General features: G+C 38.3%; 1 protein-coding gene and 1 long non-coding RNA gene across 33 annotated transcripts in view; one reads left to right on the top strand and one right to left on the bottom strand.

Annotated features, from left to right (window-relative positions):
- LOC140642469 (uncharacterized) overlaps nucleotides 1-13890 on the bottom strand; it is a 120046-nt gene that overhangs the window by 54029 nt on the left and 52127 nt on the right. The gene's annotated exons all lie outside the window — the stretch shown is intronic.
- Nucleotides 1-13890, top strand: part of C11H12orf56 (chromosome 11 C12orf56 homolog) — a 112722-nt gene that overhangs the window by 49852 nt on the left and 48980 nt on the right. For all 28 annotated transcript variants that reach the window (XM_072843103.1, XM_072843107.1, XM_072843094.1 and 25 more), the window contains 2 exons: nucleotides 6004-6412; nucleotides 11153-11226. In XM_072843103.1, coding sequence (XP_072699204.1) covers nucleotides 6004-6412; nucleotides 11153-11226 — 483 coding nt within the window. The remainder of the gene's footprint in view (nucleotides 1-6003; nucleotides 6413-11152; nucleotides 11227-13890) is intronic.

Genomic DNA, 13890 nt, shown 5'->3' with positions numbered 1-13890 from the left:
TGGATTCTGATCTGACTTTACATTTATTTGTAGCCTCCACCGATATCTGGCTAGTGAAAATTTAAAAGTAGAATTTCTAACCACAATGCATGGCAAGTAGGAAGATGAGCTTTTGTAGAGACTGAGCAGTTTAATAAACGGAAGTAGAGCTGACAATCCTAATGAAATGAGAATGTGCTGTGCTTAGCTGTCACCATTAGCAAAGTAGAAGGGAGGGGAAACCAAGAATGTGAACCTTATATTTTTCTCGAAAGAGGAGCACTTCTGGATAGAAAAGAGAAAAAGGGAGCTGTGCTATTTCTCTCCATGTAGCACATAAGCATGCAGGCTCTGTGGCCACATTGGCTGATTCTGAATCCTGATTCTGCCTTGGGCTCTTTAACCTTCCCAGGCTTCGCTCCCCAAGGGTAGGATGAAGCTCATGATAGCACCTTTCTCAGAGGGATGATATGTGAGGGCTCAATCATGCACATGTAAAGTGCTTAAACTCTGTGTGGCACTTAGTCCCTACTAAAACTTAGCTCTTTTGTTATTGCTGATTATCAGTAAGTCAGCCACTGAGCAATAATTTATTTGGCATCCTCAGAATCCCCGATGAAGACTTAGGACAGAGGACTTTCCTCTTTTTAACACTAATGACACTACTGTATTTAAAAAATAAAAATTCTATTGTGCAATAACTTGGCATGAGGTAGCATCTAGATTTTCTTTTTTATTATTAATGTTCTTTTTTTAAAGATTTTATTTATTTATTCATGGAAGACACAGAGAGAGAGGCAGAGACATAGGCAGAGGGAGAAGTAGGCTCCCTGCGGGGAGCCCGATGCAGGACTCGATCCCAGGGCCCTGGGACCACGACCTGAGCCCAAGACAGATGCTCAACCACTGAGTGACCCAGGCGCCACTTAATATTAATTTTCTAAGAATTTCTTGCAAAATGGGTTGTTACAGTTGTATTAGAGGACCAGTCCTGTATTTATGTAAATATACTATATGTGTAAGTACATGAATCAAGAACATTTAGAAACTCAAGAGAGGGGTGCCTGGGTAGCTCAGTAGGTGAAGCGTCTGCCTTTGGCTCAGGTCATGATCTCAGGGTCCATGGATCAAGCCCTGTGTCAGGCTCTCTGCTCAGTGGGGAGTCTACTTCACCCTCTGCCTCTCTCCTCACCCCTGCTTGTGCGCTCTCTCTCTCTTAAATAAATAAATAACATCTTAAAAAGATACAGAAAAAAGACTCAAGAGAAAGGATTCGAGGCCTCTAAAAACTATTTTTTTTAAAACTATTTTTATAAGTCTAGGTCTTCATCATTCTCAAAACTGGCTCTGAAAACATTACATACATATATTCTTGTATACATTATTTGCTCATAGTTTATCATTATTAACATTTCCTGCTCAATTATACACTTATAAAAATATAAAAATACATTTATTGAGCATCGGGGTAGAATCAATATTCATTCTTCTCCTGCATCACTCTCTTCGTCTTTCTTTTCCTTCCTCCTTTCTCCCTTCATGGACCTGTCTGAAAATTTCCCTGGGATCGATACTCAGTAACTGAACTGCTTTGTTCATCCTATCTATGAATCTGCTTGTTGGTTTTAGATCTTAAAAATATCTCCTTCCATTTTGTCAGCTATCCATTAGCTTTGTGTGGTATCTTTTACTGAAGAGAATTTTAAGTTTGATGTAATAAAATTAATTAAGGTTTTGATTCTGGTCAAGATGGAGTAAGTACACATCACCCCACCTCTCTCACTCTGAATGCAAGTAAAAATCTTTTTTTTTTTTGCAAGTAAAAATCTTGAACAGAATGCATGAATGCATATAGCAGTTGACTGCCTGATTTTTTAAAAAAAATTCTCCATAGCACTTAAACAGGATTCAGAGTTAAAAACAGCATAGGTTTTTCTGTAAAATATACTTTAGCTGAACACATGTATTTTGACATGTACTGTCATTTGGTTCTTAGTATCTCTTAGTTTCCTTTATTATTTTCAGCAGGTTGATTATGATGCATCTGGTGTGGAATTCTTTGAGTTTATCTTTTGGGGATTCACTGAGTTTCTTGAATCTGTAAGTTTTTCTTTTGCCAAATTTGGATAGTTTTTGGCCATTTGTCTTTCAAATATTTTTTTGCACTCCACTTTGCCTCCTTTTTTTCTGGGACTCTAAAGACATGAATATTAGACCTTTCATATTGTCAACCAGTCCCTTGAAATTCTGTTCATGTTTTTCTTCAATCTTTACTTTCTGTGTTGTTCAGATCGGATAACATCTGTTCATCTATCTTCAAATTCAATGACTTTTTCCTCTGTCATTTCCATACTGTTTACTGAGATCATTCAGTGAATTTTTAAATTTTTGGTTGTTGTAGTGTATTTTTCTTCCTAAAAGTTCCATGTGTTATTTTTTTATATCTTCTGAATTGGAATGTGTTCTTTATTTTTCATTTTATTTCGTTTTTAAGTATGCTCCACACCCAAAATGGGGCTTGAACTCACAACTATGAGATCAAGAGTCGCATGCCCAACTGCTGAGCCACCCAGGAGTCCCCATCTGTTTTTTTTTTTTTTAAGATTTTATTTATTTGAGGGAGACAGAGATAGTGAGAGAGAGCATGAGTGGGGAGGAGAGGGAGAAGCAGATTCCCCACCAAGCAGGGAGCCTACTGCAGGGCTCAGTCCCAGGACCCTGGGATCATGACCTGAACCCAAGGCAGACACTCACCTCCTGAGCCACCCAGGTGCCCCTGACCATCTATTTCAATGTGATAGGTTTCTAAGCTCTTTGTGAAAACTAAACTCTCCATTTCATATTCATTTAACTTCTTTCTTATCCTTTTTAAGAATTTCTTAAATACTAAGTTTTTCTAATTTATCAGTTTTCTTCATTTCTTGTTAGAGTATCAATATGCTAGCATGCATGTACTTCTCATTCTTAGTTGAACTTGCACCTAACAGATTTTTGTGAAGCTGTTTCTTCCATTTTGCCTGTTACTTTTTTGACTGTGACCTGAACATTTTTAGCCTCAAGGAGTTTATCTGTCTTTGATGCAGAGGGGGGAAAAAAAAGAAAAAGTGATTTGTACATACTTTTGATTTTGGAGTTCTCTTTCCTACTTCCCTCATCTCTTCCTCCAATGTGGCTGGGCTCTCCCTAGAGATACACAGCTCATTTGAAAAACTCTTGACTTTTAGCAACTTAGTTCTGTAAATATGAAGTTGACATGTGTGCAAATTTGAGGTTCTAGAACTCTTGCTTAGTAACAAACTACTCTTTAATCAGACTAGTAAAGATGGGTATTACTGAATTTCAAATAAAGAATACAGTTTAATTTTATGAGTTGCTTGCTGATCTGGTGAAGCTATGATTTCCATGGTATTTTCATTTATGCTGCCAAAAAGGCAATCTTTTTTAGAAATCCTTTTTATCTCTCCAAAATAATAGATTTTTCATATAATTGAATCAATAATAGTCACTTCAAGTTAGATTTTCTGTAACTACCTGAAACCATTTTGCTGAGCTTTTATATGAAACACAGATTGTGCCTAAAGTGAACATTTTAATATAATTTTATAACATTATGTAGCCCAATCTACGTACTGGTTATTTAACACTCTTCAATTTCCATAGAAAAAAGTTTTAAAATATGTGATTGGAAGGAATAAAGAAAAATCATCTCTTTAAAAAGAGGACTGGAGTATGTATCATCCATGTCTGAGCTGGACATATTCATTTACCTGAAAAAACTTAGTGTGAGCATCTTACATTATTTTTTTTAAGATTTTATTTATTTATTCATGAGAGATAGGCAGAGGGAGACGCAGACACCCCACAGGAAGCCTTATGTGGCACTCAATCCCAGGATCCTGGGATCCCAGGATTACACCCTGAGCCAAAGGCAGATGTTCAACCACTGAGCCACCCAGGCGTCCCAAGCATCTTATATTCTTAGACACTTGATAATACTATTACATAGTACTAGAATCCTATAAAAAAATAGGGTAAGATAATTACTGAGCAGCATTCAGGGGTTGTGAGTTACACAGTAATTTGTTAAGTTGTGTGTGTTAAAATCTGGCCACACCATGTGTTAACCCACAGGGCAAGAAGGGTGCAGGAAGGAAGGGGTGCTCTTATGCTTTCCTTTCCAGATCAAATTTTGGGACCACAATGCCAGTGTGCATATCCTAAAGCCTGAGAGTTTGGCAAGGGGTGGCTGTTTAAGGGGGATGGAACCTGGATGAGCAAACTGGGGTAGCCACTTGATGTGTGTGTGTGCACACATGCACCTGCAACATTGAGGGGAGGGGGCTGAGGGTCAGAACTCAACTCAGTTCACATTACTGTAGATATACTGAGTGAATTTTATACTTGTTTAAAATTAATGTAAGGACTAATAAAAACAAAGTGGCTTTCTGCTTTCAAGAAGATTCTAATCTCATAAGGGAGATAACATATTTTCCTATAAAATAATAAACCAGCAATCCAAGGCAATATAAGATAATATTAAAAGGTAGCACCTGTTGAGTGTTTTCAGTGCTACATACACATTGCATGTGTTTTCTTATTTAATCCTCACAGAAACTTTTTGAGATTGGTGCTATTATTGGTTCCTATTTTTAAAAAGATTTTACTTATTTATTTGAGAGAGAGGGAGTGAGAGGTCAAACTGGGAGAGAGAGAAGCAGATTTCCCCACTGGGCAGGGAGCCTGGACTCAGGGCTTGATACCAGTATCCTGGGATCATCATCCGAGACAAAGGCAGATGCTTAATTGACTGAGCCACCCAGGTGCCCACTGCCCAAGTGCCCCTTAATGGTTTCTTTCCTTCTTTTTTTTTTTTTTTAAGATTTTATTTATTTATTCATGAGAGACACACACAGAGAGAGGTAGAGACACAGGCAGGGGGAGAAGCAGGCTCCATGCAAAGAGCCCGATGTGGGACTCGGTCCCGGATCTCCAGGATCATGCCCTGGTCTGAAGGCAAGTGCTAAACCACTGAGCCACTCAGGCTGCCCCCCTTAATGGTTTCTTTTTTTTTTTTTTTAAGAGAAGTATTTTTTAAAGTAGTTGCTGTGCCCCAGGCTCAGGGTCCTTAATGGTTTCTATTTTAAAATTAGGAGATTGAAGCTTGGGTCAACCAAAGTCACATAACCACTGAGTGGCAGAGCCAAGATTGGAACTTGGCTCTCATCAGGCCCTGTAACTTCTTAGCCTCTACCACTTGCAGCAGAGAGAAATGGTCAGGGTGAGATGGAGAGCTGGGAAGGCGAGGGGAGAACACAGGACTGACTCTGAAAAGTGTGCTGATGCTATTGGAATGACACTAGAAAAATGAGAGAAGTGTTAGCAAGACATGAATCAAAGAAAACACCATTAAAAAAAACCTCACTTCATATCTCCATTTGAATAGTCTTTTCTTTACAGAGTCCATTTGAAAAATGCACAGTGAAAGAAGAGTCAGGTTTCAAATGCAGAATGAAAAGTTCTTTCATTAGAAATACTGGGGTTCTGTGGAGGACACGCACAATACTTCGGATACAGAAAGTGCTTTAGATGACATTGGGTACAGTTTTCTTTCTTTTTTAAAGATTTTATTTATTTATTCATGAGAGAGAGAGAGAGAGAGAGAGAGAGAGAGGCAGAAGGAGAACCAGGCTCCATGCAGGGAGCCCGATGTGGGACTCCATCCTGGGGCTCCAGGATCATGCCTTGGGCTGAAGGCAGGCGCTTAACCGCTGGGCCACCTGAGCTGTCTACAGTTTTATTTCTGAAAGCAGGAAAGTATAATGAAGAATTGTACCATATGTCCACTAGGTCAGTGGGTAAGCAAGTGAGATTAAATCACTCCCTTCTCTTACTAAGCATTCCTTTTATGTGAAGACATGTATTTGCTTTCAGAGTCTTAAACTGCTGCAGTTGGGTCACTGGATTCTCTTTGTTCCTTACTTTAAAGTCTGAATATTATGTTTAATGCTAAATTCTACCTGACAGGTGCCACCAGGCGAGCAGCACACCATCCAAGGACTCAACCTTCTGTCCCCCTTCAGACCTCGGGAAGCTGTCTCTTCATGGCCCAAGTGCCTTCCGACCCTTACCTACCCCCTCCAGGAGGAGCTGTCCATCCACAGCAGCCCCTGGAAGGGCTGTCAGCTTGCCATCTTGCACAACCAACACAAAAGAACCCAAGGGACTTCCAGATCACAGAGGTTCTCTAAGTGAAATCCCTTTCAAGTGCAATGAGAACGGAAATGAGTTTTACTTAGGAAATTCCTCGCTGGCCTTCCCTTTACAGAACAAGCCGAACCTAGAGCAGAAGGCTTCAGAACTTCATTTGTATGTTATTTCCACAACCTCATCAATATTTCTGCACTTAAAAAGTTCATGGAACAATTATATTATAGTAAGTGCACTCATAAATTAACTTCGGCTGCAGTGATTTTATTTTTTAAGATTTATTTATTTATTTTAGAGAAAGAGAGTGAGAGCATTTGGGGGGGGGGGGTGTTGGGGAGGGAAGGAAGGGCAGAGGGAGAAAGAGAATCCTGAAGCTGGCCAGGAACCAGGAGCCAGAGGATTGACCTGAGCCCAAACCAAGAGTTGGCTGCTTAGCCAGCTGCGCTCTCCCAATGCCCCTGGCTGGAGTATTCTTTTTTAAAGCAAACACGCCTTTTCTGCTTTCCAAAATTTCCATTTTGGAAATTTAGCCTTGAAATGTAATAATATGAAAGACAAGTAAGGATTTGATTTTATTCAGGCTATTCCAAGAAGGAAAATGCTCATTATTAAGGAGTGTCTTAAAGAAAAGGAGATGGACCAGGGGTTTTCTAGAGATGGGTAAATAAGGAAGCCTCCTGGGAATTCTGGAAAAGAATGGAGATCTTATCTTGGAATATTTGTGAGCAGAGTGATCTTTTTCAGTTGGCTGGCGTGATTTCTCAGCCATTCCTGCTTTCAGAGAGCAAGGAGCTCAGATAAAGTTCAACATTGTCAATATGTCTCTATTGCTTAGCTGCACTATTGAAAGTAGGTTAATGGGAGTCATTGCTATAGGAGCAGATAATTTTATAGAGATTACCTAGTCTAAGTACCTTATTCTATAAATGAAGAAACTGAATATATTAGGTGATTTACTCAAGATTATACAGTGGGTTTAAGGGCAGAGTCAGAACTCTCATTTAGGGATCTTTTTATTATACTAGGATGAGTTTAAAAATAAGTAACTTATTACCTGAATAACATGATCCTTTTCAATTATCTTCAATGATGTATAATTTTTATCACTAATCTTCCAACATAATAATGTTAAGAAATATGAAAGGCTCTTTTACTCAGAAGAAGCTAAGGAAGCAGGAGGTTTCATATATGTCTAAAAATTGACAGATTTCAAGACAACTCTGTTTTTTTTCTCATGGCACAGTTCAAAATGGTTAATGTTTAAATGTCAAATGTTCAAAATTCCTCCTTAAATTTTTATTTTTATTTTTTTTTAAGATTTTAAGTAATCTCTACACCCAATGTGGGGCTTGAATTTGCAACCCCAAGATCAAGAGTCACATGCTCTACCAACTGAGCCAGCTAGGTGCTCCTAAATTTTTAAACTGCTTTTTCCAAACTAAGAATGTAAACAAATCAGAGGGGAAACCCTGGTCCATTAAAAGGAGGCCACAAAAAAAAAAAAAAATAAATAAATAAATAAATAAAAAAAAGGAGGCCACATATGTTCTAATAGAAAAATAAAAAACTTAATCTATTTAAATATTTCAAAATGACTTTATATGTTTCCCTGACTTGACTAACTCCTGGTTTTAGTACTACTTTTATTTTTTATTCTTTTTTAATATGGTGGTTAAGGGTTATTGGTATAATGATAGTGAATGAAAAAGATGAATTGCAACATGTTTATTTTCATTTATTTTAAAAAATTATTATTTTTTTAAATTTAAATTTTAGGTTGTTAATATACAGTGCAATGTTGGGTTTCTGGAATAGTAGAATTCAGTGATTTGTTACTTACATACAATACCCAGTGCTCATCATATAAGTGTAGTGATACTCTTTAATTCTGCAGGAGAGGCATGGTTGGGGCAAGTCAGATAGGCAAACTCATAGCCCTTCTGATAATAAAAGCAATAACAATAACTGACATGTATTAACAGTTAGGATCTGCTTTGATGGTTTCCATATATTAACTCACTTAATCTGCACAACAACTCCAGGAGGTAGGACTGTTACTTTCATTTCTTTTTTTTTTTTTTTTTTTTACTTTCATTTCATAGATGAGGAAATTAAGGCACCAAGAAATTAGATATATGCAAGATTGCACAACTAGAATGGAGCGGAGGTTTGAATCTAGATAGTCTGATTTTTTCCCACTGAAATAAACCTGGGTGGATGGGAGTTATCTTTGAATGGGTAGATACTATCATTAAAAAATGATGTTCTGGGGGGCACCTGGGTGGCTCAGTTGGTTGAGCATCTGCCTTTGGCTCAGGTCATGATCCCAGGGTCCTGGGATGGAGCTTAGCGAGGAGACTCTTGTCCCTCTCTAACTGCCCCTCCCTGTCCTTCTATCTCACAAACAAGTAAATAAATAAAATCTTTAAAAAAATTAACATTCTGGGGTGCCTTGGTGGCTCAGTTCATTGAGCATCCAACTCTTGATTTTGGTTCAGGTCCTGATCTCAGGTTGTGAGACTGAGCCCCCCTGTTGGGCTCTGGGCTAGGCATGAAGCCTGCTTAAGATTCTCTCTCTTTTCCTCTCCCCCCCCCACCTTAAAAAATAATAATGTTCTATCCCTTGAATGATGGAAAATGGATAAGCAGATATTTTATACATAAATGATGAATCAGGTTTGCATTTGAAATTCTCATAAAAATAAGACATTAATTCAATAAAAACGTTTTAGAATTTGTGACTTTTTTGTGATACTAATTCTATCATCATGTTGATCACTTTGGCCATTCTTGCTGATGCCTTCGTAAGTTTTAGGAAATTAAAAAAAAAAATCATCTCTTGAAGGTAGGTCAGATTTATCTTGGCTGACTGATCTCTTGTACTTTGAGATCCAGAATGATCATTCACACTGAAGTAAGGAAATGTTACTGGGAAAAAGGAATGGACATCTTAACTCTCTCTACATTTTCAGGTAAACCTAAACCAACCAGTGAGAGATTAGCACTCATTTTGATTTTAAGGGTTTCCAAAGAGCCAAGTCTCCTTCAGAACTCATTTTATCTCTAACTTTTATCAACAGTAATTAAATCTGAATTCTTTAGTATCTCAAATTCTACAAAACTAATATGTGGCAACTTTTTGCCCTTCACATATTGTGAAGATAGGTACTAAAAAGCTAAATAACCAAGGAGTACCCCCAAATTAAAATTCTAGATTTAAAGTAAACATAAACATTTTTTTTAAGTAGGTTCACATGAGGCTGAGGGGGCACCTGGGTGTCTCATTGGTTGAGCATCTGCCTTTGGCTCAGGTCATGATGCTGGGGTCCTGGGTTTGAGTCCCGCATTGGGCTCCACATGAGGAGCCTGCTTCTCTCTCTGCTTATGTCTCTGCCTGTCTCTGTGTGTCTCTCATGAATAAATAAATAAAAGTCCTAAAAAAAAAAAAAAAAGACTTGAGCTGAGAGCGAGAGTTGGATGCTTAACTGACTGAGCCACCCAGGACCCCAGTAAATATAAACATTTAGAGAGGGGGGAAAAAGACAGCTTTTTTAAAACTAAAAGCAATGACAAAAGCAGTCAGAACAAGGACGTCTGGCTGGCTCAGTTGGTAGAGCAGGCAACTCTTGATCTCGGGGTCATGAATTCAAGCCCCATGCTGAGTACAGAGCTTACTTTAAAAAGCAAAAATAGGGGTGCCTGTGTGGTTCAGCCGGTTAACCTTACAACTCTTGATATCAGCTCAGGTCTTGATCTCAGGGTTGTGAGTTCAAGCCCCATGATGAGCTCCAGCAATGAGCCTACTTAAAAAAACAGATTGTAAAAAACAAAAATAGTGAGAAAAAGCACATACTTTTCCCCTGCCCACCCACCCACCATCCTGCTCTGATATTAAGGAATAAGACAGAGCTAAGTTTGTTTGGAGTTGTAAATCAGCAACATTTCAGAAATTCTTTCTGACCTCTTGGGCCACAACATAAAAGAAAAGATTATTTAGGGAACTTGCTGAACACTATCAACTCATTATTTTGGGGACCTAGAATGAATGAAAAATGGAAACACTAAAGATCTAAGGAAAAAATAACCTTATTAATAGGAGAATAGTTAACAAAACTTTTGTATAATCTCTATTACGGAATACTAGGTAATCATTAAAAAGATAAAAGTAAACCTAGATGCAGAGACATGGAAACTGCCCGTCAATCATATATTAAGTGAGGAAAAAAATTCCAGATTAATATATGTGATGTAATTTAGTTAGTATTAAATATATATTATAAAACATGTCACCTAATATGTATATATATTATAGATGTATGTTATAATTAATATGGTTTTATATGCCTAAAAGGATATAAACTGAGCTGATAATAATATAGTAAGGTACTTTGTTGTTATTGTTATTTTTAATTCCAGTATAAGTAATATACAGTATCATATTAGTTTCGGGTGTATAGTGAGGTACTTTGACTAGTGGGATGAAGGGGAAGGGAGAGACAGAGAATTTTTATCTTTTAGTTTAGGCATTTTTGTACTGTTTGATTTTTTTTTTTTTTTTTTTTAATTTTATTTACTTATGATAGTCATACAGAGAGAGAGAGAGGCAGAGACATAGGCAGAGGGAGAAGCAGGCTCCATGCTCCAGGAGCCCGATGTGGGATTTGATCCCGGGTCTCGAGGATCGCGCCCTGGGCCAAAGGCAGGCGCCAAACTGCTGCGCCACCCCAGGGATCCCAACTGTTTGATTTTGATAGATGATTTTATTTTATAATGAGCAAATGTCATGTTTAACACTTTTTAAAAACTATATAAGGAAAAGAAATGCCCTGTGGTATTACTTACATAAACAAATCACATATATAGAAGGGATTAAAGAATGGATACATGGTATTCACTAAAAACAGGAGAAATTGATTTTCAGTAAACAAAAACTTTAACTTATTCCTGCTTTCCCTCCCTCTTTTAGAAAGCTACTCTTTTACAAGATCCCCTATATGTTAGTGAGCTCGGTTCTGCACCTGGAAGTCAGAAGCCATATAGGTAAGGAGCTATGACACGCCAGAGCCACATGGGGGCTGTTCTCTCCTCTTGCCTCTCGTAACTCCATGTGTTGCTGCCCATCACGTTTATACCTCTACTGCAACTCTCTGCCCTGAATTTTAGGTCTGCAAACATACTGGACGGACATCACCTCTTAGAGGTCTTAAAGAACCTTCAAGTCAGCATATTCAAAACAGAACACAGCATCTTCCTTCTGCGACCTGACCTTCCTCTTGTGTTTCTTAACATGGGGCCTGTTGTCCTTGTCCCCACGTCACCTAAGCCAGAGTCCTGGATGTCATCTTTACCTCCTCTCTCGCTTCATAACCCCCCGGTGCCCCCGCCCCCATCCAGTCAATCACCGTGGGATTCATTTTTCTTCTCTAATGTATCTGGATAACATCTACTTCTTTCCACTGTCACATGCTCATTCCAATTACCTTTGTTCTGAGCTGCTATAGGATTTTCCTAGCTGGCCTCTGCCTCCACTCTTGACCCTGTCTAAACCATTCTCTGTAACAACAAAGAAATCTTTTGGAAGCACAAATCTGATCATGTAACTCCCTGCTTTAAAGCCTCTGAATGGCTCCCCATTGCCCTCAGGAGAAGGTCTAAACTCTACAACAGCTTATAAAGATATTCCTGATGTCTATTTTCATTTCTCCATCTTCAACTGTTGTGTCCCCTCATGTCCTTCCCTATGCTCCTGATCCAAATGATCTTGCAGTTCTCAGAAAGTGCACTGTTTTTTTGTTTTGTTTTGTTTTTTTCCCTCTATTCTGAAGCCTATTCTCTACTCTTCTCCTTCATGAATGACCACCTTGTCAAGTCTTAGCTTACTATCCCTTTCCCTAAAAATTGTTCTCAAAAAAGCATTAAGAGGGGCCCCTCTGGGTCGCCTGGGTGGCTCAGTGGTTGAGCATCTGCCTTCGGCTCAGGGTGTGATCCCAGAGTTCCAGGATTGAGTCCCACGTCGGGGTCCCTGTGGGGAGCCTGCTTCTCCCTCTGCCTGTGTCTCTGCCCAACGCCCCCTTCCCCCCCGCCGTACCTCTCATGAATAAATAGAATCTTTAAAAAAAAAAAGAGGGCCCCTTCATAACATCCTGTGCTTACCATCTTGTAGCTTTTAACAGTCTGTCTTATGATTGCTTGTTTGATTATGTGCTGCCCTATTATACACTATGCTCCTTAAGGGCTGGGACTGTACCTTGGTCACTGGCACATAGCAGGCTGCCTTTATAGAATGAATGAATAAATTGTTAAAACAATTAAACTTGAATCTGACTGAAAAGTGTGGGTATGCTAGCCTTGAAAATGAAGTCATGTCTTGTGTGACAACATGGATGAACCTTTTTTTTTTTTAATTTTTATTTATTTATGATAGTCACAGAGAGAGAGAGAGAGAGAGAGAGAGAGAGGCAGAGACATAGGCAGAGGGAGAAGCAGGCTCCATGCACTGAGAGCTCGACATGGGATTCGATCCCGGATCTCCAAGATCGCGCCCTGGGCCAAAGGCAGGCGCCAAACCGCTGCGCCACCCAGGGATCCCAACATGGATGAACCTTAAAGAAATTATGCCAAGTGAAATAGGCCAGACATAAAAGGACAAATATTGTATAATTCCACTTATAAGAGGCATTGAGAATAGGCAAATTCATAGAAACAGAAAATAAAACAGAGGTTACTAGAGGCTGAGAGGAGAGGGGAATGGAGACCTACTGTTAATCAGATACAGTTTCTGTTTGGGAAGAAGAAAAAGGTCTGGAAATGGATAGTAGTGATGGTTGCACAACATTGTGAATGAACTTAATACCACTGAGTTGTATACCTAAAAATGGTTACAATGGTAAATTTTATATTATGTATATTTTCTTTCGATTTTAAAACAGGAGTGTGTGTGTGTGTGTGTGTGTGTGTGTAAGGGAATAGATAACACAAGATTGGCAAAATGTTAAAGATTTTTGGATGTAGGTGGTATATACATGAGGTTTATTTTCAATTTTTTCCTTTTTTGTGTATGTTTAAAAAAATTCCTTAATAAAAAATTTTAAAGGCTTAAGAGACATAATAAGCAAATATAATAAGTATCTTATTTATATTTTGTTTTTGTTTTTTAGATTTCATTTATTTATTTGACAGAGAGAGAAAGAGAGAGAGAGCACGCATGAGCAGGGGAAGGGGCAGAGGGAGAGGGAGAAGCAGGCTCTCTGCTGAGCAGGGAGGCCAACGCAGGGCTTAAGTCCAGGATCCCAAGACCATGAGCTGAGTGGGAAGGCAGATGCTTAACTGGCTAAGCCACCCAGGCACCCCTAATCTTGACTTAAAAAACAAAAGTAAAAAAGACATTTTTAACACAATAGAGGATATTTGAGTATGGATGGGATATTAGCCAATACCAGAGAAGTATTGATAATTTTATTGGATGTAATAATGATCATTTTGTAAGAAAATGTTTATTTTGAGATATGTTCTGAGGTATGTAGGGGTTAAATAACAATGTGATTTCTTTTTTCTTAAAGATGGTAATATAAATAGCTTAGAATTTCTACATATATTAAATAAATACTTTCTATATGTTTTCATGTTTACTCTAAAAAGTTTCAGTTTTAACTTTAGTGCTTATTTAAAGTGAGTTTTAAACTAACTGGATAATAAAATAGGCTT

The sequence above is a fragment of the Canis lupus genome, chromosome 11 (assembly GCF_048164855.1).
Source record: "Canis lupus baileyi chromosome 11, mCanLup2.hap1, whole genome shotgun sequence".
In the NCBI taxonomy this organism is placed as follows: Eukaryota; Metazoa; Chordata; class Mammalia; order Carnivora; family Canidae; genus Canis; species Canis lupus.
The sequence above is the reverse complement of the archived record's forward strand: the minus strand, read 5'-3'. Positions and strand labels throughout refer to the sequence as shown.